The sequence below is a fragment of the Leptonychotes weddellii genome, chromosome 2, assembly GCF_054177405.1.
Source record: "Leptonychotes weddellii isolate Sample4059 chromosome 2, ASM5417740v2, whole genome shotgun sequence".
Taxonomy (NCBI): Eukaryota; Metazoa; Chordata; class Mammalia; order Carnivora; family Phocidae; genus Leptonychotes; species Leptonychotes weddellii.
In genome coordinates, this window is record NC_138370.1 from 100,856,894 (window position 1) to 100,884,209 (window position 27,316).

The 27,316-nt window shown below is 36.1% G+C and overlaps 1 protein-coding gene across 1 annotated transcript; it reads left to right on the top strand.

The window, feature by feature from the left end:
- Nucleotides 1-1,351: 1,351 nt before the first annotated feature.
- CXXC4 (CXXC finger protein 4) lies at nucleotides 1,352-24,607 on the top strand. The gene is made up of 2 exons (XM_006732586.3): nucleotides 1,352-2,707; nucleotides 20,530-24,607. The coding sequence occupies exons 1-2, from the start codon at nucleotides 1,637-1,639 to the stop codon at nucleotides 20,572-20,574; spliced, it is 1,116 nt and encodes a 371-aa protein (XP_006732649.2). The 5' UTR covers nucleotides 1,352-1,636; the 3' UTR covers nucleotides 20,575-24,607.
- Nucleotides 24,608-27,316: the final 2,709 nt, after the last annotated feature.

The following is a 27,316-nucleotide window of genomic DNA, read 5'->3' on the forward strand; positions in this document are numbered from 1 at the left end:
GAATTCCCTGAACTCCACATTCCAGACCAATATGTGGGCTTCAAAAGATGTCACAAAAAGATATTCTGCCCCCCCCCCAAAAATCTGGAAACAAAGAAACTGTTTTTTTAGGTTAATATACACTTTATGTCTTTGCGTTAGTTCTTAAAAGGCTGAGATGTACCTCTTCCTCTGTGATAAACAACTAAAATACCTCTTCCCAAAGCATAATAATGGCCTGTAAGCAAAGGGATGAATGCAAATACCCAGTTAACATGAAACTTTCCTTTTAAAAAGAGCAAAAGAAAGAAAATCTTTTTAATGGTTATTTCTTCAGGTAAACAACACCTTAAGGGATCTCCCTTCCTTCCCCCATCTTTTACTCAATGTAAAAACCAGTGACTATGAGAGAGCCTTAAAAAAAAAAAAAAAAAAAAAAAAAAAAAAAAAAAAAGTCCCATGCTTTCCTCTTGTCTTGGGAAGAGACAGGAGTCTCCATTAGGAATTATTGGAGATATTCTTACAGAGGCTGCAGGCACTTGGTTTAAAACCGGTGACATTGTTTGTATTATTTTTAAAAATTTGTAACTAGTCCATCTTTTCTTTTTTCTTTCTTTCTTTCTTTCTTTCTTTTAAACAAGTAGAACACCACCCTCTTACCCCCACCAAGCCTCACCACCAAATGGCTTGTACAATTGAGACCTGTCCTTGGTCCATTGAATTAAGACCCTAACAGAGCCAGCTGTGCTGGGATTCAAACTAATGACCGCAGACACAGAAGGACACTGTGGCAGCTGGTAGTTCTTTTTTCCCTGCCTCTTTAGTTCAGATTGTATGTGGGCAGTCTCTTAGCTCTCAGTTGTATTGTGTTTGCTTACAGTTTATACTCGGATGTATTGTAGACTTTCTCAGTACTTCATTTGCTAATTTCCTGTTCATTTTCCTCATAGGGCCATAGCTGTTTTCTACTTTACAGCATTTGCATGCCCAGGCAGCACTTGTTCACACATTTCATAATGTTTAAATGCCCTCTGCTTATAGGTAGTATCGCCCTCCCACCCCTGATTTGCATGTCTTTAGCACTCCAATTGCCCTTTTCCCTCGGCATTTGTCACCCCCTTCTTTCCTCTTTCCCCGGGTATCCTGGCTATTAATACATTTTCTCTGGAGGGTTATGAGAATAGGGGGGAGGAGCTGTGGTGTGCTGTGGGGAGGGAGGGAGTGGGTTGGGAGCGTGGGGGGGGGAGTGGGGGGGTCACGTCTTGATGATTGTCATGCAAACGACCTGACGAAGAATGTGGGAGCTCTCAGTGTCTGCGGTGGGGTAGTGAGGGAGGCTGTTTATTTATTTTTCATCTTTTTCCTCGTGCAGCTCGTTGGAATGACTTTCTTTATTTTAGTTGTAACAGTTGGAGGATAATGCTAAGGAAGACGCTGCCTGGGAATTCACCGTCTGTGGAAATGCGCCCCAGAGAGGAATAAAGCAGTCCTCACCTTGCTCTCCCCATCCGGACCCACTTTCCCCTCCCGCCTCGGCCCCCACCCCAACACCACCATCACCCCCTTCCCTCCCCCCCACCTTCCCCCCTTTCCCACCCAGGTGTCGGACCAGGCGGTCCCCACTTCCACCCTGCACCCCTTCTTCCCCCCCTGCACCATGAACACCAATGTCTGCGTGGAGCCCGGGCCGAGCCCGGAGGCCCCGGGCTTGCCCAAGGAAAGCCACCTGCCCGAGGGGGCCCTGAACAGCCTTGTGGATTACAACTCGGAGATGGAGCGCTACCGCTCCTTTGCCACCTCCTTCTACAAGACCAACGGGGGCGCCTTCCCGCAGGCGGCCAAGATCGCGCGCATCACCACCCCCATCTTCCCCAGCAGCGCCGCCGCCGCCGCGGCCGCCGCGCGCATCGGCATGTCCCCCTGGAACTGCGACAACGCGGCCACCGCCGCCGCCGCCACCGCCATGCTCTGGGGCAGCGGCGGGGGCGGGGGCGGCGGCGGGGGCGGCGGCGGCGGGGGCGGCGGGGGCGGTGGCGGGGGCGGCGGGGGCGGCAGGAAATCCTCCTCCGCCGCCGCCTCCTCCTCCGCCTCCTCCTCGGCAATCCTCCCCGCCGGCGGCGGCGGTGGCGGCGGCGGCGGCGGCGGTGGCGGCGGCGGCGGCGGCAGCAGGACCAGCATGCACCACCGAAACGACTCCCAGAGGCTGGGGAAAGCTGGCTGCCCGCCAGAGCCGTCGTTGCAAATGGCAAATACTAATTTCCTCTCCACCTTATCCCCTGAACACTGCAGACCTTTGGCGGGGGAATGCATGAACAAGCTCAAATGCGGCGCTGCTGAAGCAGAGATAATGAATCTCCCCGAGCGCGTGGGGACTTTTTCCGCTATCCCGGCTTTAGGGGGCATCTCATTACCTCCAGGGGTCATCGTCATGACAGCCCTTCACTCCCCCGCAGCAGCCTCAGCAGCCGTCACAGACAGTGCGTTTCAAATTGCCAATCTGGCAGACTGCCCGCAGAATCATTCCTCCTCCTCCTCGTCCTCCTCAGGGGGAGCTAGCGGAGCCAACCCGGCCAAGAAGAAGAGGAAAAGGTGTGGGGTCTGCGTGCCCTGCAAGAGGCTCATCAACTGTGGCGTCTGCAGCAGTTGCAGGAACCGCAAAACGGGACACCAGATCTGCAAATTTAGAAAATGTGAAGAGCTAAAGAAAAAACCTGGCACTTCGCTAGAGGTCAGAGGAGATGATTTCTTGTTTCCCAGTCTACCCCCCTCCCTCCTCACTCCCCTCTCTTCTCCCCTTCAGGGCTTCTTGTCTGGCTTGAAGATGCAGTACCCCTTTCCTGAAGCTTCATTCAGGCTGTAAGATACAGTTGCAGGTGGTTGCGAGGGCTCGGCCTCTCAACCACCCTCCCCAGCTGCACTTCGCGTGGAACTGGCCTCCAGATGGGGGTGCGCCCCTCCTTTTTATCTGAGGTGGTAAACTAATGTAATCGGTTTAAAAAATCAGAAGTTTCACATTCAATATGCTCAAAAATGCCCCTTCGCGGTTTAATATGACCCCTCCCTCTTAGTATTAGTTTTAAAAGCATCTCTGCCCAAAGGATGGGACACATCACATTTTATATAGTTTTATTGGCTAAAAGACTTATCAGTGGCCCAGTTATAACAGTGAGGACACCATTTGTGGCGCACAAGCCTATGTTTCCATTAAAACGCACACACAGTTATTTTTGAAGCTGAAATAACATGGATTCAAAAGGGTGTTCTACCCCCTTCTAGAATAATTGTTCACTTCACCATGATAAAAATGTTTCTGTTTCCCATTTTCTGCATATCTGGTAATTTTGAGAAAGCAGAAATAATATAGAAAGCTGAACACCACCTGCAATTTTTAAGGGGATGTGACTTAGAATCAAGGGACAAAATTAGTTCATTTCGGACAGGTGATGGCAATTTTATTTAAGAATTGTTTTACATAGTCTCACAAATGATTACTAAAATTTGGTTACCAAAGAATATTTCCTTTGGGCTCTACATTTGACGAAGTAATCATTTTGTGGTCACAAAATGGTACTATAAACCAAGCACAGTTTTGATTGATACTCTAGATGGTCAATAATAATTTCCTTTTCCTGTATGTCCTTAAATCTGACAATGCACTGATTGTCACTAAAGTAATTGTCAAATTAGGCTTCTAATTATGTTAAATACAAAGAGTGATGTGTTTGATGGAAATTTCATGTGGTGATGTGATCAAAACAAAAAGGGAAAAATGTACAATCATAGGTAAATGATTTTAGTGGCATGTTTAGCAAAGATGTATGGACAAGTAATCATATTTAGTCCCTTGATATCATTTACAGAGTAGGTGGCAGGATGTTCATATATACTTGAGAATGTAAGTGGTGGATTTAGCATTTGGGAATATTCTATGGGCTGGATTATAGAATGGAGACTGGCCCTCACAAGTTATCATCAGGGGGGCACTTGTACATTCTTTTTAAAAATTGTGAGCACTGCTTAAAGGAGTTTTCTCCATGAAGGACTGGTCTTTGAAAGGATTTAAAAAAAAAAAAAAAAGGGAAATTAAAGAATTTTGTTGGAGGTTTGAACACAAATAAGATAATAGATTTTTTTTAAGTTTTATTAATATACAAAGCAAATAGCGTTTTGGGATTCAAAAAAACCCCAGTATTATATTGATATCATTATTGATTGTGATCAGTTCCATCAAAATATTACATGTATTCCTCTTTTTAAGAAAACCCATCTCTTTGTCGAAAGTTTGACTTTACTCCAGGATGGTTTATTACACGTCTTTTGACAACTCTGCTTGAACAAAGATAATAGCAATTATAAAAATGCAGGTCCCTGTTTTTTGCTAGGTGGCAAAAATTCGTTTTTAGTTTTTGAATTCTGTTTTCTGGATTGGTTTGTTGTAACTTACCTCTAGGTCTCTAAGACCCATGGGAAATTAAAATTCAGTTCATACTAAAATTTCCTGTTAATGCCCAGTTGATAAGGACTAGATGGCTTTTATTTTTCCACTTGAACTGTATAGTATCTAGAATTACAGATTTCATGTTGCTAGTAGGCCACATCTGCAGCTAGATCCTTGGCACTCCCTGCATCCTGATTTAGGTTACGCAGTGGGTAAGACCACTGAATAATTCTGATTTATTTAGTAAATAACCGCTCTGAAGGAGCTTAGTGTGGCTACCAATAGGTTTTCTGCACAAGTTTCTATGCTGATTTATCAGTCTAGACAAACTCCACAAATTTCCTTTTTTTTCCTCCTTTGGATAGTTTTCCCACAAACTTGTTGTGATGCTTAAATTCCTTAGACATTTTGATCACATATGATCCCATAGTATTACCTTTTGCTCTTTTTTTTTTTTTTTAATCCAAGTGCACAAAAGTTCTGTTGATCTTCAGAAAATGGGGTGTGGGTGAGAAGGGAAACACATTTCTGTCTTTGTAGAACTCTCTGAAGATGTTTTCCTAAAAACATACCCCTTCCTACCAGAGAATGGGTCATGGCTCAAGGCTAAGATTGTTAGTAGAGTGCTATTTGGCAGAAAGAAAAAGTTTTTTTGGGGGGGGGTTGGGGGGGTTGTTTTGCTTCATTTTTTTAATTGGCTAAGATTCTCTCTAGATTATTTTAAAAAGGCAATGGCAGCCTTCACTACATGTGCAACCACACTGTTGTGGTTGTAGGGAAGCAGCTGGATTCATGTCAGAGTGACAGGGTTTACATGACGGAACCAAAGCTGGAGCAGTGTTTGCTGGTCGGTGAAAAGTCCCCTGCTGACCTGCTTCCCTCTCTAATTTGGTTCCTGTAAGTTATCATCATCTGTGGAGATGTTTTAGAGATTGGATAGACTCCCTAGCTGAGGACGATGATTTGGGGATTCATTTTGGATAATACCTGTGGACTTCAGGTTTAAGGTCAGTAACTAGTATTTGTTGGCTTTAAATTGTGGACACCGATTAATATTTGCATCATAATCATTAGTTATATTCTTATTTATCATTTCAAGCCTCATGTGTCCTTCTTTCCTTTGACTTATTCTCATCCCAAAGGCTGGAGGTTTAATCAGATTTTCAGGGTGAGCAAACTGAAATTAAGACAGACTCACATGGATGTGTTGGGATTCTTGCCCACATTTTTTTTGAAGCCTCCCCTCTGGCATTCCTTTTAGAACAGCGTTACTTATTTTCACATTTTCCTGCTTAGTGTCACGTTAAGAGCATCTTAATGCCTTGGAAATATATTTATAAAACCACCTCCTTGATAATATTCCATAAGATAACAATGCACATAAAACAAATTTAGTTTTTCTATGATACTATGCACTGTATATTTGCATAGAACACTGTTCATTTAATCAATTACTACATTAAAAAATGTCACTAATTATTCAAAGCAGTTATTACAAATACTGTATGCCCTTTCTGCAACAAAACTTATTTTAAAAACTTGCATCTTAAATGATCAATATTAAATTGAGAGATTTTAATAAACATGTGCTTATGCATTATGATAATAAGTTACATAATAGCATTTTGTCTCATGCATAGGTAATCAGTCCTTCAGTTTTCATATTCGCAGCAGTTACATTTCTGATATGAAGATCTAACTTTTTAAAATATCCCAACCCGATATGGCTCAAGGGATAGAATTGTCCCACGGGCAACCCCAGCCTCTTAGTCCCTGAACATTGTTCAGGTGACATGATTGATCTCTGTGGGACAGCATTAGAGACCACACAGATCTGGTTTCTCTCCCATTAGCTGATTTATGGAATTACATTAGTAAGCAGCACCTCAGGAGATTTCCCTGCCCCCACCCTTGGCTCTCAGCTCTAAGTTACCCGCTGCCACCACAAGCTGGAGGGAAGGACTTTAAAAGGATACCTTATAGTGAAGAGACTATGGTGAAGAGAAACTGAAACCTCAAGGAAAAGGACAATCTCAGTCTCTTTCTTTTCTTTTAAAACTTTTCTCTCATTGAAAACATTTATCTACTGAACATACAGGCCAACTAGTTAGATTGAGCTACTAAGGGGTTTGGTGGGAAACACCCAAATATTGCCCCAAACTTGATAACTTGATTTTTTGAAGAGTGTTTTAGGGGAGGAGGGACACATTTCTTTATATATGCTATTAAGTTCTAAGGGCCCCCACCACACAAAGGGCAGTCGTAAAATTCTGGACACAGCATTGTCTACAAGGAAGATGGTACCTGCTTCCAAAGAAATTTATTTGTAGACCATATGTAAAATAGATGTGTCCTTCAAACTTAGCATCTATATAGTTAACGAAACCGGTCAATAATTGAACGTGTTATAAGTTTTTGAAGTTTGGTGACTTTAAAAAAAAAATGTATAGGTAAACACAGATGTTTCATATCTTAAATTGAAACATCCACCAGTTTGTCATTTTATATCACGATTTAAAAATGAGTTCTCAATTTTTAGTTTCAAAAATCAAAAACATGCCAGTATAAAAATGTAAATTTCTGTTTTATTCTCAAATCCAAATATGTAACTATCAAAGGGAAAGAGGAAAGTTGTCAATTAATTCAAACAAAATCATAGTATATTAACACTAGAGTGTAATATAGAAATAACGTAGGAAAAAAGATCCTGAGTTTCATAAATGATAAGAAAAGAGTTCAGAAAAGTTTAGCTTTGACTAAAATCAAGTAGATTTGTAGTCAAGGCATCAAGCTGTAATACAAATCCAGAGAGATTTTCCTTCTATCACTACATGTAATACAAGGTAGTCAAGGTTGTTTTTAAAAGGACCATACGTTTTTAATAATTCCTAAATGAAAATAATACCCCCACCCATGCAAATATCATGTAAATTCTAAGCCATGTTTTGCATGGCAATTAGGAATAGTAAAATAAAAGTAATTAAAATCCATGTGTAAGTTATCCTCTAAGAAAGTTTGTTTGAAATTCAACTGTCATTCAAATAAAATACAAACAAATAAACAATCAGAAAGCCAATCAGAACAAATCAACAATGACAACTTTTAGACTAATCAGATAAAAATATCGTACATTTTAAATAAGAATGAAAGGTGTGTCTAGTGATTAGGAAAATAAAAGTTACTTGACTTTTTAGACTTTTTGCTGAATTGATGACTGAAGTATTGCTGCCTATTTTGGTTAGTTCCTTGATACCCTGGGTGAACAGTTAGGGGTTTTCTATAGTCAGACTTACAGATTGGCAAATACAGAACAAATTAATCAGCTAGTCTGTAAGACTAAAACTGGAAAGGAGTGGAAGAAGGGTGGGTGTTTCATCCACATTGGCTCTAGTTTGCCAGGTTGGGGACTGAGGATCTGTGGGGAGGGTGATCCTGGCAACCCTGTGGAATACTCTTTCTGGATACACGAGTAAAACATGAAATTATTTGCATCTGCAGAAGTGTGTTTTTAAAAACTCTTTTGAAGTAGTTGGTGCTTAGAACTGTTTGAACTCAGTTGGTTAGATTATCTGAATACATAGTTCATTTTTACCAGGAAACAACTCACCTTTTAATTTTGCTTTGAAAAAGCGTAACAAAATGTCCCACTATCCAATAAATTTCACAAGAGTGGATATGCTTCCATTTTTTTACATGTATTTTTCCTCACATTATACAGAATGTTAATCTAATGTGTTCATTGCATAAAAATACCTAATCAAATTAACAGGTTAAATTCAACATTTGTTGAAAGGAAGCCCCACGTAAATATCTAAGTTGGATAAAGGACTACTTTTCTTTTAGTTTTCCTTTATTTTTAAGTTAATCTTTAAAAAGCAAAAATGAACCCAAAATAATGGTAAAATTTTTCATTTTTATGTATGATTTTCAGTCACTGATTAGAATGTAGATGATCTTGGTAGGGGCCGTAGAACACTCTAGAAAATACCATTTTTTACAAAAATTTGTTTTCAAGGATTTTTTTATTGTCATCAGTGTAAATTTTGAAGATTCTACATATGCATTAATTCTGTTCCTTGTGTTGTAGTGTTTCTGCTCATTCTTAACATAGTTCTTCGTCTGGCATTATGCTATTATCCTTAAGAGTTTCAAAATATTTGGGGGAGGGGCACAGGGATGGTTTATCCTTCAGTCATATCTTGTTCCATCACATACAAACACCTGTCCTGATACTCAGTTATTCTGCACGGTAATCGAAAAGCCTCCCTCCATTCAGCATCATATGTTTTCTGTTGTTTATTGAGTTATGTTACACCATACTTCAGATGCGACAGCCATTTAATAATGTTGAAGACTTAGCTCTGCAGGGGCTAAAAGGATCCCAGCAGGCTTGTTAACTTCTACTCTAAAACATTATGAGAAATATTTTTTTCCTCTGTGAAACTTCGGGGCTTTCTCTTAATTTATTTTAACAGCATAAGAATCCAAAGCCAGGTATGAGAGTGAGCCTGTTAAATTTGTTGTTTTTCTTTTTCTTAATATTTAATGCATTTATTTCACATTACATTTCTTAATAGCGAGTGGCAAAGCAAAAATTCTTAAAAAAAAAAAAGTAACACTAAAGATGTATTTCTTTGGCTGATTTAAAACCAAATATAAATTATATTAGGAAAGTACTCCTAGTTTCTTGGCTTTTCATTTCTTTTATAATTAAAAATTATATGTGGGCCATATGGCCACATTCTGATGATGGGTTATGGGAAGAGCTAATAGTATCAGGTAACTTACAGTTGAAATTAGGTACATCAGCATAACTTCTCTGAACTTTGTTTCCTCATCTATAGAATGGGGATAATAGTATCCGTTAGCTTACAACTTTTTGATACTGTACGTAGGTTAGTGTACTTTGTATAATGAAAGAGGCTATGCAATTTCTCATTCCTATGTTAAAGTCCTCAATGAAAAGTAGAGAATAAGACAATTATGTTTACAGATAATTCCATCCACCAACAGGTTACTTATAGTTTTCAGAAATTAAAGCACAGATAGACTATGTTGTGGTTTGTGTTTTCTGAATTTTTGCTTTAATCATCCAGTTCACCAAATATCTGGCTTGATTTCACGTGGAAAGAGATAAACCTGATAAACGAGTTTTCCTTGTTCTTGTACTTGCACTGCCAAATGCCCAGGAAAAGTGTACAAATTACCTAATCAAGTCAATCAGTGTGGTGAGCCAGGTTAAATAAATTAATGCTCTTCCTCCTTCCTCACCAAAGACACACCACTGCCATTAATTTCTATAACTTTTGAGAGAGAGAGAGAGAGATTGACTTTAACACAACACCTTCCTTTGGCTACTATTTTCTTATTTGGACAGACACGGGGAGTTATTCTAAATGTGAATTAGTTTAAGAAAATCATTGTAAGAAAGAATGGTTAAATGTATATGAATTCTAGTTAGAGAACATATTTAATAAATATTGGAAAATTTTAGAGTTACTTTTGTTTTGGAAGATAGGTGTGTGGGGAGTAAAACAGGTAGATACACATTTTGAGATAAAAATAAAAAGTAAAGTAACTATGCAGAGCTTTCTTTTTTTAATAAGGAGAGGGTATTTATGAAATGAAGAAAGTTAGTGAGCAATAATAGAAAAGGCTAATGGTTTTTTTGGGGGGGAAAGAAACAACAACAGTGATAAGCCCTAAAAGATTTAGAATACTAATCCAGAAAGCATTAAAAACCAAGGAGAAAGGAATATTCAGGTCAGGATGCAATGCAGTATCTAGAAGGAACTTCGTCAAGACAGGATATGGATGTCTGCTTTCCTTCAGCAGATATAGAAGTTTTGCAGAGAGTGGAAAGTATAAAAAGAGGGAAGATAATATTTTTATGACTTCACTCAATATATTTGGTTTGGGAGTCAGAGCTGAAGCTCAAGTTCAGTGGAGTGGCAGCTGAATCAGAGACAGGGAAAACAGATTGTGTTATAGCTGATGTTATTATTTTTACTTATGTCTTTGAAACATTTGGTAGAATAATTCCAAAGTGTAACTAAAAGAGAATGCTTCCAAGATGGGTGGAAAATGGGATCCCATTTGGATCTCCTCTGCATCTAAATTCATACTTTAGAGGACATTCTTGAGAACGTGAACAAGTATCAAACTGGGGAAAACTCTGCTGAAAGTGCTGTTTCTTGCCCAAAGACTTAAAAAAAAAAAAAACAAAACAAAACCAAAAACCCAAAACTTGGATGATTGATAGACTCAAAAGGATAGAGATCTAGGAGGACCAGAGGGAAAAGGGGCATATGTTTATAGATCATGAAGACTCATGGGCATTTCTGTGTATTTCAGCAAATCTGGCAAATTCCAGAGAAGATATATTTTCTCCAAAACCTTACAGGGTGAAAAGAGATGAAATACATTTTAAAAGAAAGACCATATAAATTTAATTGTGTGGAAATGATGATTACGGTTGCTGGTGAATCAGTGGCAGGAATGTAACTGGTAGGGAAAGACGTCTATGGGAAGTGTTCTTGTGTGTCGGTTAAATGAGACCAGTGATGGTTTTAACGGAGTCAAGAATAAAGAAAGAGCTAAAATTCTCAGTTGTACGTAGAGGGATGAGAAGTGAGAAGATGTGGAATCTTCTAGTAAACATTAAATACATTGCATGCTCTAATTTTCATCCATGAAAAACAAAATAGAGAACACTGGCCTTTTCTGTCCCAAAGGAAATACAAATTGGATCTTTTAAGTAGGGCTGCTATATAGAGTTAAATTCATTATGAAGTGGAGTGGTTTTTGGATTTTCCTCCTGTGATTCTCTTCACATGAATATGTTATTTGTGTGGCGTGGAGCTGTGTTTTTCAAACTGCAGGTGACAGAACATTAGTGGCCCATGTGTTGGCTTACCACAAGGATTTTCAGAAAGTAGAACAGAACAGAGTGGAACATAAAATATAGGAGTGCAGCACATATAGTAAGAGTACATATTGTTAAACTTCTGTTTCAGTTTGTATGTATACATAAATGTATGTGTATGCATGTACTAGGCTGCTATGTAAAATGTATTTCTAAGTGTTGGTTGCAGTCAAAAAAGTTTGAAAAACACTAGTTTAGTGACAGCAACAACACTATTGAACGAGTCTGTAGTGAGGAAAGAAATTATATTTGTAAATGGAACAATGTTAACAAGATAAAGAGTAAAATTTAAATGTATTTCTATAAATAGTGGGTCTTTACTTCTCCTAGGCAGGTCTGTACCTATGCTGTATGTTCATGAATACATGGTATGTTACTAAGCACGTAGCCCTGGGTAAATGCAATTCAGTTTGACTAATCTTTAGGTAGGAACCGTTATTTTCTAAGATTTGTGGTAAGCTCTGTGGATATATACATACATATATGTTTACACACACACACAGACACTTGTTTAAGAAACTTAAACTTTTCTTTATTTCTGCCTTTTGCAATACCCATCTAAATCCCTAACTCTATATCTTAGTCCTTCATCCAAGATACTTAGTTCCCTACTTACATTTTTAACTTTCAGGCCAAGAAGTGGACACATGTAAAATGACATAATTGAATTAAAGTGATATAATTGCTCCGGGAGCAGTCTCATACCTATTTAAAAGCCTTGGGATTCCTTGATGCATCCTTGGCTTAGTTCTTCCCAGACCTAGATAAGAAATACAGGTTGCTATTGATGATCTCTGCCTGGTTACCCCATGTGATTATGTGGTGTACTATTAAGTTTTTTCTGTTAGTAGAGTTTTTCATGGAATAAGAAAAAAAAGAATACTTGCCTTGAACATTTGAACATACTGAGAATCTACAGTATGACTTGTTATTTCAAGTACATTTTTACAGAGTAGTGGAAATCCTTGTTTGACCTGAATAAGAAAGAAGGAAGGGAGGGAGGGAGGAAGGTCAGGCAGAGTGTAGTGTTACAGATCCAAGAGAAACGAGAAAGGAGCATATTGGTAGAAAGGATTGTCATGTGCAAGGTCATCTTCTTGAGTCTGGTTTAAATAAGAAATTGGTAGAAACAAAGGCTCAAAATTTTTGGCAAGATGCCCTGAGTCTGGGCTTAGACCTACTAGAACTCTTCAACATTGTTTCTTTTCATTTACCATAGCGGAAAAAGTAGTTTCATGGAAACTAGTTCCCACCCCCACCCCCTTCTCATTTCTCTTTAAGAGTAATTCACTCAGGTCTTCAGTTAGTCTTCAGTTAGAAATGTAGAAAAGCCAATGCTCCAAATTAGCGATGGTGTTTAGGGAGATAGAGGCCATCCTATAAACAACTAATTGTTCCAAAATACCTCTAATTTTTAAGTGGTTATATAGAGAATTTCCTGGAAAATACGGAATGCACTTACAGAAAAGACTCCAGAAAAATGGAAGATGATTAATCACTACATCTTACAAATTCTATGCTTGAAAAAAAGGTTAGGCTTATTAATTGACTCTGCTAGTTAGTTAACCTTGGGAAGGTGGATATGTTTGCACAAAGATGGGGTACAAAATACTCATAGAAAAAGAAGTAGTATATGGAAATTCTCTGAGGAGAAATTTGAATCTAAATATTTGAGAACTTGCTCTAGCACAAGATATGCTGATTTCATGGTAGCATAGAATGCTTAAGAGTATATATCCTCTTAATGAGGGAAATAAGCCAAAATATATTTCTAAAGAGCTAGGTGACATGTAATAACTTGATAAAGTTAAATTATAATAATTGTTGATTATATACCTTTTAATTTTATTATTTAAAAAAAAATGAGAGAGACCAGAAACTTAGAGTGATTGTGAATTTGGGCATTTGGTGTGATGGCAGTTACAATTGAATTACAATTATTTAAAACAAATTTTTTTAAGAAATACTGCAAAAGCTACCTGTTATTTTCAGAAGTATAGTTTTTAACCAAGTACATTATTTTGATGATAACATCTTAATGACTGAAATGTTTGGAATTTACTCTAAATTCCCCTAAGAAATTCATGGACATAAAACATGCTTTGGTTTCTGGGCTGGGTCTATCGAAGTGGCTGGAATTTTGTCACAGAGGATTCTAAACCAAATGAAGTCCAGTGACTACATCCAAGGTGCTAAGGAACTTAACCTAAGAGAAAAATTTTTATTTAAGTTATTTTCACTTTTTATATAATATAAAAAATGAGTATTTCTCAAATTCTCAGATCTATAGTAATTCAAAGAGAAGGACTGTAATTTGAATTTCTTATGGAGGTTTGGTGTAACTATTGTATTTAATTTGAATACATGTTAGAGACTGTCTAAATCATAGCTTTGATAATTTTAAAATGTCACCTCTTAATATTTTTTATGGCCTCCCATTTCCTCACATTTTACAAGAATATTTCTTCTTCTCTTCAGTAAAAGAACAAGACAGTTCACTGTCTGCTTTAAAATTAACCAAAATTTTCAAAATTGTCCAACAACTTTATCACAAAAAGAATGCTGGTGGTTTTTCAATAGCTGATTAGCAATGATCTCACCTAAAGGCATTGTTGCATTAAACAGGATTAGTGGAGTGACTTTGAGGGGAGATAGAATTATCTAACTTCTGTCTCTGCCAGATAGATAGATAAGTGGTAGGTAGGTAGGTAGGTAGATTGATTAAGATTCATTTATCATAAAACCGTATGTATTTGTGTATATAGTCATAAATATAAACACATGGAACATATAAATAGAATTGACTCTGTTCTAATCATTCTTGACAGTATTGATGTTATTAATCTAATTTTTGCTTTTTAATCTCAATTTAATTTCCTTTCACACTCCCTCTAAGAACCTTTAACATAGGGTTAAAAATGTTGCATAAAATAATTTTTCAAAAACACCTTTTTAATTGGTGGATCACTGAACACTTTTCCTCTTTCGGCTTACCCTGGTATCATCCCATTACAGTTTATTTGTATATGTCCAAGAACATTTTAATCACTAAACAACTCATTTATCATACAATAAATTTACTTATTTGTTAGAATGATGTGATTTGAAGTGTTCTTACCAAAATTAGTTGAAATATAATTCTACATAACATTAATCACAAGAATTGCCTCAATAAAGTAGTTCATTAGATACTAGGGCCAAAAGTGGGCACCTTTTTTGACCACTTTCGGACTCATGTAAATCACGGTGGTAAGCTATTACTTTCCTTCCTACCAACCCATTCCTACCCTTTAGACACACACATTCTCCTTTAGACAGTTGTTTTCCTAACTGGCTCTACCAGCATATTGACCTGACTTAGCATCTGTATAACATAATATATAAACTCATCTTTCCATCGGCAAATGTTAGCTGGGTTTATCGTCTCAAGTCATGCTATCATTGCCCAAAATCATGCCATCACAGTAGTGATGGCGAGGGGGCTGGTATTCATCTAGGAGGGGGAGGAGGAGGAGGAGCTCTCTTTTGGCAAAGTGGGAAGTGTAGCAGGGGAACAGTCCACAGAGAATGGTTACTAATGAGAAAGCCATTGACAGTTCTCCACCATTAATCAGAGAAATCCTGGCCATGCATGTCAACTTGAAAACCCAAAGACTAGAGTTTTCCTTATAATCTTATTTAAGGCCTCCAAAAAACTGGGTCGTAAAAGTTACGCAGTTACCTATTTGGTGCTTTCTCTCTTTTAGAGAGGGGTCTAATATTCCAGTTAGTGGTAATTTTGATAGATATTTTTAGTTTACATCTGGATAATGGCCAAAATAAAATGTGAGTATACAAATACTTATACAATGATATGATTGATGAATCTGAATTATGAGAAGAATTAATCTGATACATATCACATATGTGATATATGTGCAATATATATATGACATGTGATATCTGTCACACATATATATATTACATAATGTATATGACATATATATTACAATAGGATAGAAAAAGAAAGTAGGGTGTAATCTAAAAAGTAGAAAGTGTTTATATTAATTTATATATTTTTAATTGAGGTATTAAAATATAAAGCTGTTTTTTTATTATAATAACAAATTATTGGACTGTGAGATCATCCTATATCATAAATTAATTGTTCTCTCGGATTTACTGACCTATTCTATACTTGTGCTTGCTAATAATTCTAGTAAAATTAGTGGAGTACTGGTCTATGGTTTCTAAAATATATTAATTATAAATAGGATATAGAAAATATTTCTGCTAAAAGCATTTTGGGGTGTCTCTAACATTTCCTAGGTATCATTTTAGATCGTAATTATTAACTATCCAAAGATTTGTATTAATGTGCATATGTGTGTATTCACAGTCACAATATTGTATATATAATACAATTTTCCATTTCTCCAAGTAGGTTTTGAAGTTTTGTCAGTAAAAAAATTGAGAACCTATATAACTTGATGTTTTAGCATTCTTTGTGAATCAAATCAGGAAAAAAAACAAGTAGTTTTTTTCACCAGAATCTTTTGTTGTTGTTCATGCAAAATACTCCAAAGTTTTAAAGTTTCATGTGAAGCCAAAACAAAATATAATCAAATATCTAAAGGCAAACAATGGTACCTACTATTATCTTTTGTAATACTCACGTACTTTCTATTGTGAAATTTCAGTGGTTCATTGAGGTTTTCAAGTTCTAGCGTGAAGGGGTCAATCAAATGCTGTGAGGTGCTCCAATTTCAAGGTCTTAGGTGATTGGAGCCTAAGAAACTTATAGGGGACTCCTCACAGGAAAACACTATTTCAGAAGAGTTTGAACGAAGCTGTATCGGCTAACTACAGTTTGATATTGCTTTGCTTTTGATTGGAAAAAGCATACTTCACATCATTACATGAGAATCAGAAAATGATTGGATGACTTCCGTTTCTTTAATAATAAAGGGAAAAACCGGAAATTGTTTTTGATTAGCTTAAGAATAATGGTAGCCCAAAGTACTGACTGCAGCTTGGAAATCATTGTATTAGAAGCATCCTGTTTCACAGTAGAATTCTGAAGGCCTAGGGGAATCACCACGACTTTTGGATTAGAAAGTATATGAAGAAATATTGGAAAGATATATTTAACTTTAGATGTCATCATTATTATCTTAATTTGCGTAGCCTTATACATTCTGAAGAAGATTTCAGCATCGAGTTGTCTTTAATTTGCCCTTTGAAAGTTCATGTCTGGATTTATTAAAATGAGTTTTGTTTAGTGCCACGCTTTACATATTGTATCTAAATATGAATAGCCAATCCCACCTATCTTTATATAGAGGGAAATGTAGATATCGTTTTGCAGCTTTCAGGAGGTGAATTTTTATCCGACTTGCCATATTTTACACAAGAGTGTGTAGATGCATCCTCAACCTGAAGATACCACCTGCTCAGCAGGCACCAAAAAAGAAAAATACCCAAATTCCTTAGGCGGCAGCTTTGGGGATTTTTGTTTATTTTAGGTTGTTTAATTATTTCTTCATGGTTGATTTAACAAAAATTAAATATACCTCTGCTGGAGACATATTGATAACTTTTGTCTTCATTTTTTTAAAAGCATGTGTAAACTGTACTTGGGCTTGGATTATATCATTCTTATATACCTTATACAAATTCTTATATATCTTATACAGGGAAATATCATTACTTTTTAAAGTTATTTAGGAGGGAAACAGAAGTCATGCCTTTAAGCTCATTAGTTTCAGGTCTTCGGTATATGGCTCTGGCTATTGTAGGGATGAATGCTCTGGAAAACCATGCTTTACAGCAATACGGGAAGGAGAACCGAGGGCTTAGGGCTCCTGGGAGCAGGCTGCTGTATGTCAGTGTTTGCACCTGCATGAGCAGTGAAGGCTGCCTTCAACAATGCTGATCAACTCCATTCTGTTCTTTACCTCCCCGCCCCCTTCTCTTCCTGGGGAATCTGGCTTTCCTGTCACTCAGGATAACGATTTCCTGCAAGCATCACGGAGATCCAGAAAGTCGCTGTAATCTCATCAAGAGTGTGATTCCCCAGCTGGGACTGTTGAATTTATATAACCCTAAGGTAGCTGGTCAGGGTGCTTAATCCTCCACGTTGGTGTGCTGAGCCCCCACACCATTTGAAATAAAAGTCCTCTAACAAAGATGACCTCATTAGTTGGCAGGAATAGGGAAGATGTGTCCCCAAATTAGTACAGACTTAATAAAAAACCTATTATTTAACCAATATTTTATGGGTGAACGCAAACAATGTTGTTTTCCCCATCTTGACCAAAAAGAACTCAGTCCAGGAGTAAAGTAAATTTCCACTGAGCCCAGTGGAAATTGGGCAGGAGGTTGGGCATACATCTTCTGCTTTGTGTGGCCTATGGGACACTAAGGAGTTTTGTTACTTTTTGAACCCTGGAATAAAATTTAGAGAAACCGGACTTCAAACTTCTGGTGAATGCCTTGATAATTTGTACTAATTAATGCACTAGTGGTTTTCCTGTTTTCTCACACATTTTAGGTGATTTCCCAACAAATCATTTCTAGGCTTCATGACCTCAAAAATCTTGATATAAGGGACAAATATTTTTTAAAAGATGCTTCCCTGCTTATCTTCACCCTTCCCCTGCAGCGGTAGACTGTATCTTTATATATGGAGCTACATACTGGCCTCAATGTATGCATAATAATATGCACACATCACAGTGCTACATTTTGTGACAGGTTGTATTAGTAAAGAAAACCAGTTCTCTGCTTTTCTCATATTTGCATTATCTAATTAATTTTTGGTGCTAACAAGCATTGAGAAGTGATTTTCTTTCTCCTCACAACAATGACCTTTGATCTCAGGTGGCATTTTATGAAGTGCTTTTTCTAAATATTGCAAATAAAATTGAGTAATGGAAAGGGGCACAGGAAGAGCAAAGAGTTGGAAAAGAGATTTCAAAATGTATCCAAGACATAAGGAGTTCACCTCATTTGAAAAATGTACTCCATACATTTTTCTGTTTATCTTCATAAACATATATGTTTATCAAGATACAAGATTATCTAAGTATATACTTACAGTCTTGTTTCCAGTTGGCATCTGAAAGTAAATTGGCATCTCTATGTCATATTCTATACATGTAAATGTGAATATATATGAATATATATGCACATGTTTATTTTTCATATGTGAATCTGTAATTGCATGGATATGTTTGGATCTAACTTATCTTGTTAAAAATGACTACATTTATATAAGTATGCATACTTATATAAAATTTATTCTTAGTTGGCATCAGGCAGCAAGCTTAGCATCTGGTATAAACGTCTTAAGTTTTCATTTACTGCTTGTGTGTGTGTGTGTGTGTGTGTGTGTGTAAAGCATGAATATTAGAATGAATATGTTTCTTATTACTTCATATACTTCCTTTAATAATGACTAAATAAATGTAATGAGCATATACAATTACATTTATCATTCAAAAGTTAATTTTGGAAAGTGGTAAAGGGGTTTTTCTCATCAACCAAATCAAATGATGGGGATTCAGGTATTCATAGTGAGCTGGAGAGAAGAAAACATTACACCATGAGGAGTAAGGAGTAAAATATTAATAAGTACTATTTATGCAGGAATAATGGACTTTCTTGTTTGCATTTTTAGAGAATACTTCACAAGTTAAATATTTTTGTATATACATTATACAAACTTGCATTAGAATCATTAGTTTCGGGTGCCTGGCTGCCTCAGTTGGGAGAGCATGAAACTCTTGATCTCGGGGTCATGAGTTCGAGACTTACACTGGGAATAGAGTTTACTTTTAAAAAAATCATTAGTTTGTTCTTACACATTCTTTTGAAATTTATTGACTGCGAGGACAAGTTTTTAAAAATTCTTTTTAGTGCAAATAATGAAAAGTAGCTTTGCTTTCCAAAATGGTTATTTTTTTCATTTAAATTTCATGGACATTTTTAACCAACAACTAATACACTTTTATTTTTAGATGACATTGTTACAGTAGGACTGTGTCAACCAAATAAGTCAAATGTGAGAAAGTAAATAAAAGCTAGCCTCAATTATTAAAGAGTACTTAGAGTAGAATTTTTCATGTATTTTCTGAAATATGAAATTCAAGTGCTATAACACTGTCTTAAGATGTGTTTATAAGAGGTGCGTGTGTGTGTTCGTGTTCTCTACCTACCCAGTAATTTAGTAACATTCAACATACCAACTTACATACTTACTTATTCTTGGCAGACATCTTGTATTCTACACAGGATTGTTGGACTGGTCTAAGGAATAAAATCAACCCTCTTTCATTTGCCCTTATGGGAAAATTTAGCTTATTGTTTCTTAGGTACCTTCAATATGTTCTCATGTGATTCTGTTTTTTAAAGAATACAAGTATAGTATAATATTCAATACTGTACCGTTTTTCTGACCGAGAAACGACAACAACCAAAAACAAAACAAAAACCACTGTAACTCTAAGCATTTTGTTAAAATGATTGCTCGTACTTTTGGTGCTAACTTACTACTCTTTAGAAAACTATAGTCTTTTTATGGTGCAAAAAGATAGTTATGCTCCACTGAGTATCATTGGCTAGTATAAGTTTGTTTCATACATATGACATTAATTTGTTGAAAATGTAGACTTTCAAATAGTAGCATATATTGTCAGTATAGTTCTCATTAGATTATTTGTAGGAATGTTTAGCATTAGGAGTTGTTAAATGATAGAATTAATATCAGTGTAATATTTGTTGACCTGTCATAAACGAAATTCCCAGAATAAAGAAATTACCTCACTGAATTCTCTAAATATCAACCTTATATAGGATGCATATGTATGCAGCAGATACAGATTTTCTGGCTGGACTTCCTACTATTGGCTAATAGTTTGAACCTCCCCCTTTATTCTGATGGTTATCCATGTTCTAGGCTGTGTTCCCTGTATTTTTTAGACTAATGTGTTTTAATCTTTATATTCAGTAAATTAGCATTAAAGTCAACATCCTAAATTTTGTAATGTTCTAAGAATGAACATTTTTTTATTAAATGTTGAAATATACAAGTCATTATGTTGTGTATTGCTGACTAAAAATATTGCTGAAGTGTAAAGGAGAAAAATCTAATTTTATATTGGCATAGAAAGAAAGCTTAACTTGTTTTCTTGCTCTTTTTTTATAGAGAACACCTGTTCCCAGCGCTGAAGCATTCCGATGGTTCTTTTAAAGCAGTAGTGTATCTTATTTTCAAGGCATTTGGAAGTGAAGGGCAAACTAATGTCTTGTTTTAAGAAACTGCTTAGTCCACCACTGAAGAAAGTATCCAGATATTATTTTCATTTTATGTATAGGGGTTTCTTCCAAAAAAAAAAAAAGGAAAAGAAAAGAAAAATGACATATAAAAATAATCCGGGAGCTTGGGGAATTGGCCAGTCTATTTACTTTCGATACACTGATTCTTTTTTTGATGTAATTTAGCTATCCTAGTGAAGTTGTTGTCTATTTTGAAAGTGGCTGTAAAAAATAAGTTTGGGTAAACCCCTGCTGTAAAATCATGTATCTTTACAAAGTACATATCTATACTTCATTTTCAAATATATGTGTTTCAGTACTGTAAACTGTACAGATAGCAGCTTGTATTTTGTGTGTTTAGACACAAGGAGACAATCACGTCTGAGCATCTATGGAGATTAACAGTTTGTACACAACAGTATGGTTCTGCGAGTTAAATCTGGAGCAATAAATTTTAGCTTTAAATATTTTTTGCCAGTTGTTTCTAGAAGCAGCAACAGCAGGGGCATGTTTTGCCATGCATCTTTCCGTAGAGACTTGATGCCAAGTTTTACAAGACTGAAAGATTATGATGCATCCAGCAATTACCTTCAGTTGTATTGTTGTAAGAGGGGAAGGTGTTATGAAAGTTTCAATTAATCTTTTGAGCACTATATTAGAGTAGTGGTTATGCACTTGCCTTGCTTACAAACAAGCTGTACAGAAGGGTGTACCTCCCAAATACTTAGTGTAGTTGACTTGTCTTGGGTTGCACTGTAAGGCGGAGTACTCAGAGTAGTTGGGAACATGCAGAATCAGTTGTATAAATTAAAAAAGAGAAAAACAGTGTTTTCTAGGATACAGAGAAAAGTATCATATCTTAGGGGGAGAAATTCACGATTGACTTTCTTTTCTCAGCCCAACATGGAGTATATGTATTTTTTGTTTGTTTATATTTTACTCTTTTTTTTTGGGGTAGGAAAAAGAGACACTTCATAAAATGTACCCAAATGTTTTAATTCAATGTATGTTATGGAATGGGTAGTTTGTTTTAAAATTTGAATACATAAATACCTCCCTCACTGAGGCATGACTAGATATATTTTTAAGTTAAAAAAATTTAAACACATTCACGAAAGTGAGGCTTTTAAATCTCTTTTTAGCTTCCTTTCTCATAGCCTCCCAGTTGGACCAGTGGCCTTCCCCTAGGCCCTCAGTGGAATGTTCCATCGCTCCCATTCCCATTTTTGTCACTTGATGCTTTCATTCCTGAGAAGGCAGGGCCACATTCTGTGGAATCCCGTAAGTGCAAACAGCCCCAAATACAAAGGAGCTAATGCTTCACAGGATCTGTGCTACCTTTTCACGTAGGATTTGGTTTTCTTATGGCAGTCAAGGTTCCTAAGGCTGTCCCAATAGGACAGATCTTATTTGTGATAACATGATACCTAGGAAGTTTATTTCATTTTCTTTTTCTTGCCAGATCATAAAGACAGTGTACATCTTCAGGAATAAAATAGAGTTTAGCAAAAATACATGGAGTATCGAAGTTGCCATGTTACTGTAACTTTTGTTCTTTATCCACTAGCCAGCTCTTTTAGCCTGTGACATCCACTAGTCTGCTGAAAAATGTTAGCAAGATGGATTATGCAAAGAAAAATAACTTGAGAAAGGGTGATGAAAAGGGCTGTAAAGTTTTAGAAAGACCAGCAGATTAATAATTTTAAAAGGCTAGTTGTAGTTGTGAATGGGAAATAATATGACAGGAGATTTTAAAAAACACGGAAGGAGCAGTTCATCATCAGAGTCCAGGTGGGAGGGTGGAGAAGGTACCTGCAAACTCCAGTGTGAAGAGCAAGTGACTGAACCTGGCTAGAGTGGGAATGCAAGGCCTCCAGTTACAGTCAAATGGGCTTTTTAAGGAAAATTTATCCTATATTACACCTATCCATGTTTCAAGAAGATCATTAAATAATCGCAAGCTAAAATGTGCTGTATGTTAATTCTGAGATAGCTTTCTGCTTGATGTATATTCCTTTGAGGGTTTCTAGTTAGAATTTCTGTTTCTGCTGTGGGACCAATGAGAACTATATGAGTTCTTTCTTGTCCACTTTGATTTGATTTGACTTATTTTTTAAGCCAATGTGCTAATTAATTACAAGTAAGCGAAAACTTACTTTCACACTTGAATGGTAAGTCTGCCTTGCTTTTTGGAAAATGATGATTGTTACTACAGAATTGAAGCAAACGTCAATTCAAGCTGCATTAGGCATACAATAACATGTAAAGATCTCACGACAATGTACTGAGAGTCTAAAATACATGCTAGTATTGCATGTCTTGTTGTGTTTTTGTTTGTTTTCTTAAAGAACTAATGAATCTGTATATTGTAAGATGTGGTGTTTTACATGTCAATTCAATTTTTTTAATGAAAGGAAATCTGTTGATTATTGAAATGGAAAAGTGCAGCTTTTCTTTAATTCTTTGATATGTTTTTATTCTTGACATTGTTCTTTTACACCACCCAATTTTTATGTTTTTGGTAAAACTCTGTTTATATAATGTAGGGTACATATAAAGTTCTCGTTGGTGATGTTGAAGAAAGATGTTACTCTTCCAGTCTCCCTTTGGTTCTCTTCTCCGTAAGTCCATATACTGAGAACTTGTAAAGCATATCATTATAACCCCGAGGGAGTGATTTAAAGGTTTACGTTTTTCACTATTCTAAAATACCAATGCAATGTAACTTTTGAAAATTGTTCACTGTACGTATCATATTCGGTACCAAGAAAATTCAGAAGATAGCAAACAGAATATAGATCATGGCGGACTGTACAACTTAAAAATTACATATCAGAGAAGCCAAATTAAAAGCTGTGTAAGAGCGGTCGACATACACAGGACTCTTGCCTTCTCTAGGTGTAGACAAGGAGATGCCACATTCTGTCAGCAGTTGGGGCAAGCTGGAAAATACGAGGGGTGTTAGTACGAAGTGCAATGAACCAATTTCCTTGTCAGCTGTCACTCAGCACCCTAAACATTACAAGACCCTCATAATGCAAACCTCCCTCTTTCCAGGCTTTCGGACCAAAGTGGCTTTCTGATGGATTTTGCCTGCCTGTGTACAAGAGGAGGCATATTTACAAACACGAAATGTACCCATCCTTAGGAAAGAAAACAGTAAAATCTTTCTCCAGTGTAAGAGTGTATAAAAACATCTCCTGGTTGCTTAATCCCCAACACCCAACTTCCTACTTCTAAACACATTTATAGGGAGCAAGAGATGGTTGGCTTCCCATGAATTAGTATTAAGCAATCACTAACAGAAAGGAATATTCCCTTCCTTTCATTTAGAACCCCTGGCATGTAGGTTGTACAATTAATGCTAAAGCATATAAAGTCTTTAAGCTGATAGTATCTGTAATCACATAATGAAAAAAAGGAAAGCAGTTAAATGAGCACACTCTTCAGGGTCAAACATGTTCAGCAAAAAGCCGTAGTGGGTCTTTGATCATGGTTAGATTCACAGTGATATCAAACAGTTGGTTCTCATGTAACAGCTAAATGTTTCAGATTTTGTTTTTATTAAATTTGGCAGTTTCACACTGAGATCTGTATTCCTAGTGAATAAAAGACAGCTACTATGTGAGGAGGGATTCCATTTTCACAATGGCAAGGAAGTCAGATATTTCAGGAACATGGGCCACAAAATGTACTCCTTTCACAACGTTCTCCTATTCTGAACTGTGCAGTCATCTATTAAATTTTCTAATAGATATTTGTGTAAGGTGTATGTATGCTTGTGCAATTATAAAAAAGCAGTTTTGGAAAACAGTGTATTTATTAAAGAAAATTACTTATGGGGCATGTACAAAACTGTAAAAAAAAAAAAACTCTAAAAAAAAAAAAAACTACATTCAATTTGCCCAGTAAAGTTGTTTTTGTGAAATTTCTGTGTTGTTGAATAAAGGACTTTAGTATTCAAAATATCTCTATTTTTCCATGAACAAATTTTTATTTGTGGGAATTGAAGTTATGAACATATGATCTTGAAAATCTAATTTTGTTTATGATTAAAAAAAAGTTTATAATTCTACACTTGCCCTTATGTCAGCAGAATGAATACTGTATATAAATCTTTCATAAAATATGCCAGTTTTGTTCATTTTGTTTTTCTCATAGATTTTGTCTTTCTCATATATTTAAAGAAAAGAAAAAAAGAAGAACACGGTTCTTTTCACATTTTTAAAGGAAATATTCTTTGTTGAAACTTTAAAATGTCACCTAAATAGAGGAAGAAATGAATGTATCCAAACTTGTCTCCTTCCTTCTCCATCTTAAGTATGCCAGGAGAAAGCATCCCATGAATGCCTTGTGCCATGAACGAAACGTCCTGGTGGTATTACTTGAAAGCCTTCAAGTGCATGAAGAAATGAGCAACACTGGAATTCTATCTTCAGCCCCTCCCAGCAATTCTCTGAGATTAAATTTTTATTGTGTTACTCTTTTTATTATGGAATACTGTGGTCCAACCATGCTGCTTATTACTTGGTGGTGAATGTGCTTAACCCTTACTTACTTCACTGCTTCTCAGAACAAAGCTCTCTTTTTTTTTTTTTTTTTGATGCCTCATAACCTACAAGAAACATAGAACACAATTTTATATCTTGGAAATCTTTAATATGATTGCAAACCCGGGACTTCAGACAATTGAGAGAGTCCATGTCCACAGAAAATCATACCACATTAGAAGATTTTTATAAATTTTAGAAATTTCAGGATAGTATAATATCACAAATATAAAATGTCTTGGCCATGGCAACAGAATTAGATTACATAGTCTGAGAAAGAAGAATTAGGTAACTTGAATTATGGGAGTTCCTGGATCCTCAGCAATTTTTTCAGGTGAGTTTCTGTATTTCTTTATTATATTGTGGTATAAGCAACAATAAGGCAAAAGTACAGAATTGGATTTTCATAGAAAATAACTTTCCTTATTTGAAATCTTCAAGGATACAAGTACTTGGAGGTTCATTTGTAATGATAAGAATAATTCAGAATAGTTTGAATTAACCAAGAAGGGAGAGGGGACAATTTCTATACCTTATTTAGACATTGAGTCCGATAATTTCATATGGTTTCTGCAAAAATCATGTATTTTTTCAATTTGTTTATTGGTAAGAGTTTTTATTCGCATGTTTTATGCAGAAGCTATTCTCCATTTTATTTCTACTCTTGTCTTTATTTTGTCTCTTTTTAGTGTGAAAAAATGTTGTTTGAAGTAAGCACAATGAACACAAATTTAAGGTTTTATTTGCATACACTATATAAGTAGAATAGTTACCTAAGAAATGTATTTCTATTTGGAGATTTTATTTCTCATCTTTCTTGTAATATCTTGGCTTAAGATCTGTCTTGTGTCCTTTGCAATTCAGTTTTTGGGCCAATTTTTAAGGCATATATATATATATATTTATATATATATATATTTGAATGTCAACCAAACTATCTTTTTAGTCTAAGTCAATGCTTTGTTTATAAATGTTACTTATGACAAAAATCATTCTGGTTAACAGGCGTTATAATATCACAAATTGGAAGCAGTATACAGACCTCTTTCCAATAACAGTACTTTTAAATGCTACTCTTAATCCTGTGTGAATCCTGCATGTAAAGCATTTTTAATAGAGGACTGTATTACGTGACCTCTTCAGTAGTTAGGTGGTAGGAGAATCTGATTGCCTGGTTTGAAAATTATGATCTTCTGCTTATGACTTTTCTAAAAAGTGATCTTCTGTCTAAAGTTATATGGCTTCAGGAAAACTGCACAAGTGGAAGGGAAGGTAGAAAAGCATACAGTTAAATGGTACTGTTTTACTTTTGATACCATCATAAAACACATGTAGCTGAAAATCCATATCCATTGTATCCTTCAAGAACTTTTCTCATGTTTGCATGAACTGCTTTATGATTTTATTTATAACTTTTATTGGTAAATATTTATTTGTAATTTTATTTATTAATATTGAATTAATATGTGTGTATGGGTGTAGCTAGATCAATCTGTGTGTGTGTGTGCGTGTGTGTGTGTGTGTGTGTGTGTTTAGTCAGCAGAGTTTAAATCATGCCCCACAATAGCTAAGGATAGTGTAGGTTATTAAACATTTTTCATGGCTAAGATTTGGTCACTGTTGTGCCATTCAATTGAATTTGATGACTGAGCATCTTATAATACTTAACCTATTGTCTGGGAATTGGAAAATTCGGGGAACCTACATGGAATCTTTTGGGCTTTTTAGGTGCTCTTCCTTCAGTTCACTATGTCCTACTTTGAGTCATTTAAGGGACTGTATTGAAAATTTTGTATACAATTTGCTCCCCAAATGCATTATTAATCTTTACATAATTTTAACATTGTAGGTATAGTTATATACTATTCAGTTACTTATATGTATGTATATCTGAGGGTGAAGTGCACATCCAACAGCTAATAGATGACTTAATTCATAGCTTATCTATTTTGACCATATGGAAATGCCTTTATCCACCCCAAAATTCATGATGTCTACAGAGCAGCAGTAAGAAGAACATTGGGAATATTTTTTTGTGTTGGCAAACCAGCAATTGATTTAATTCCTCATTTATTCAACAAGTATCATTGTGTATCTTCAATGTGCCAGCTACTGGGAATATCAAGA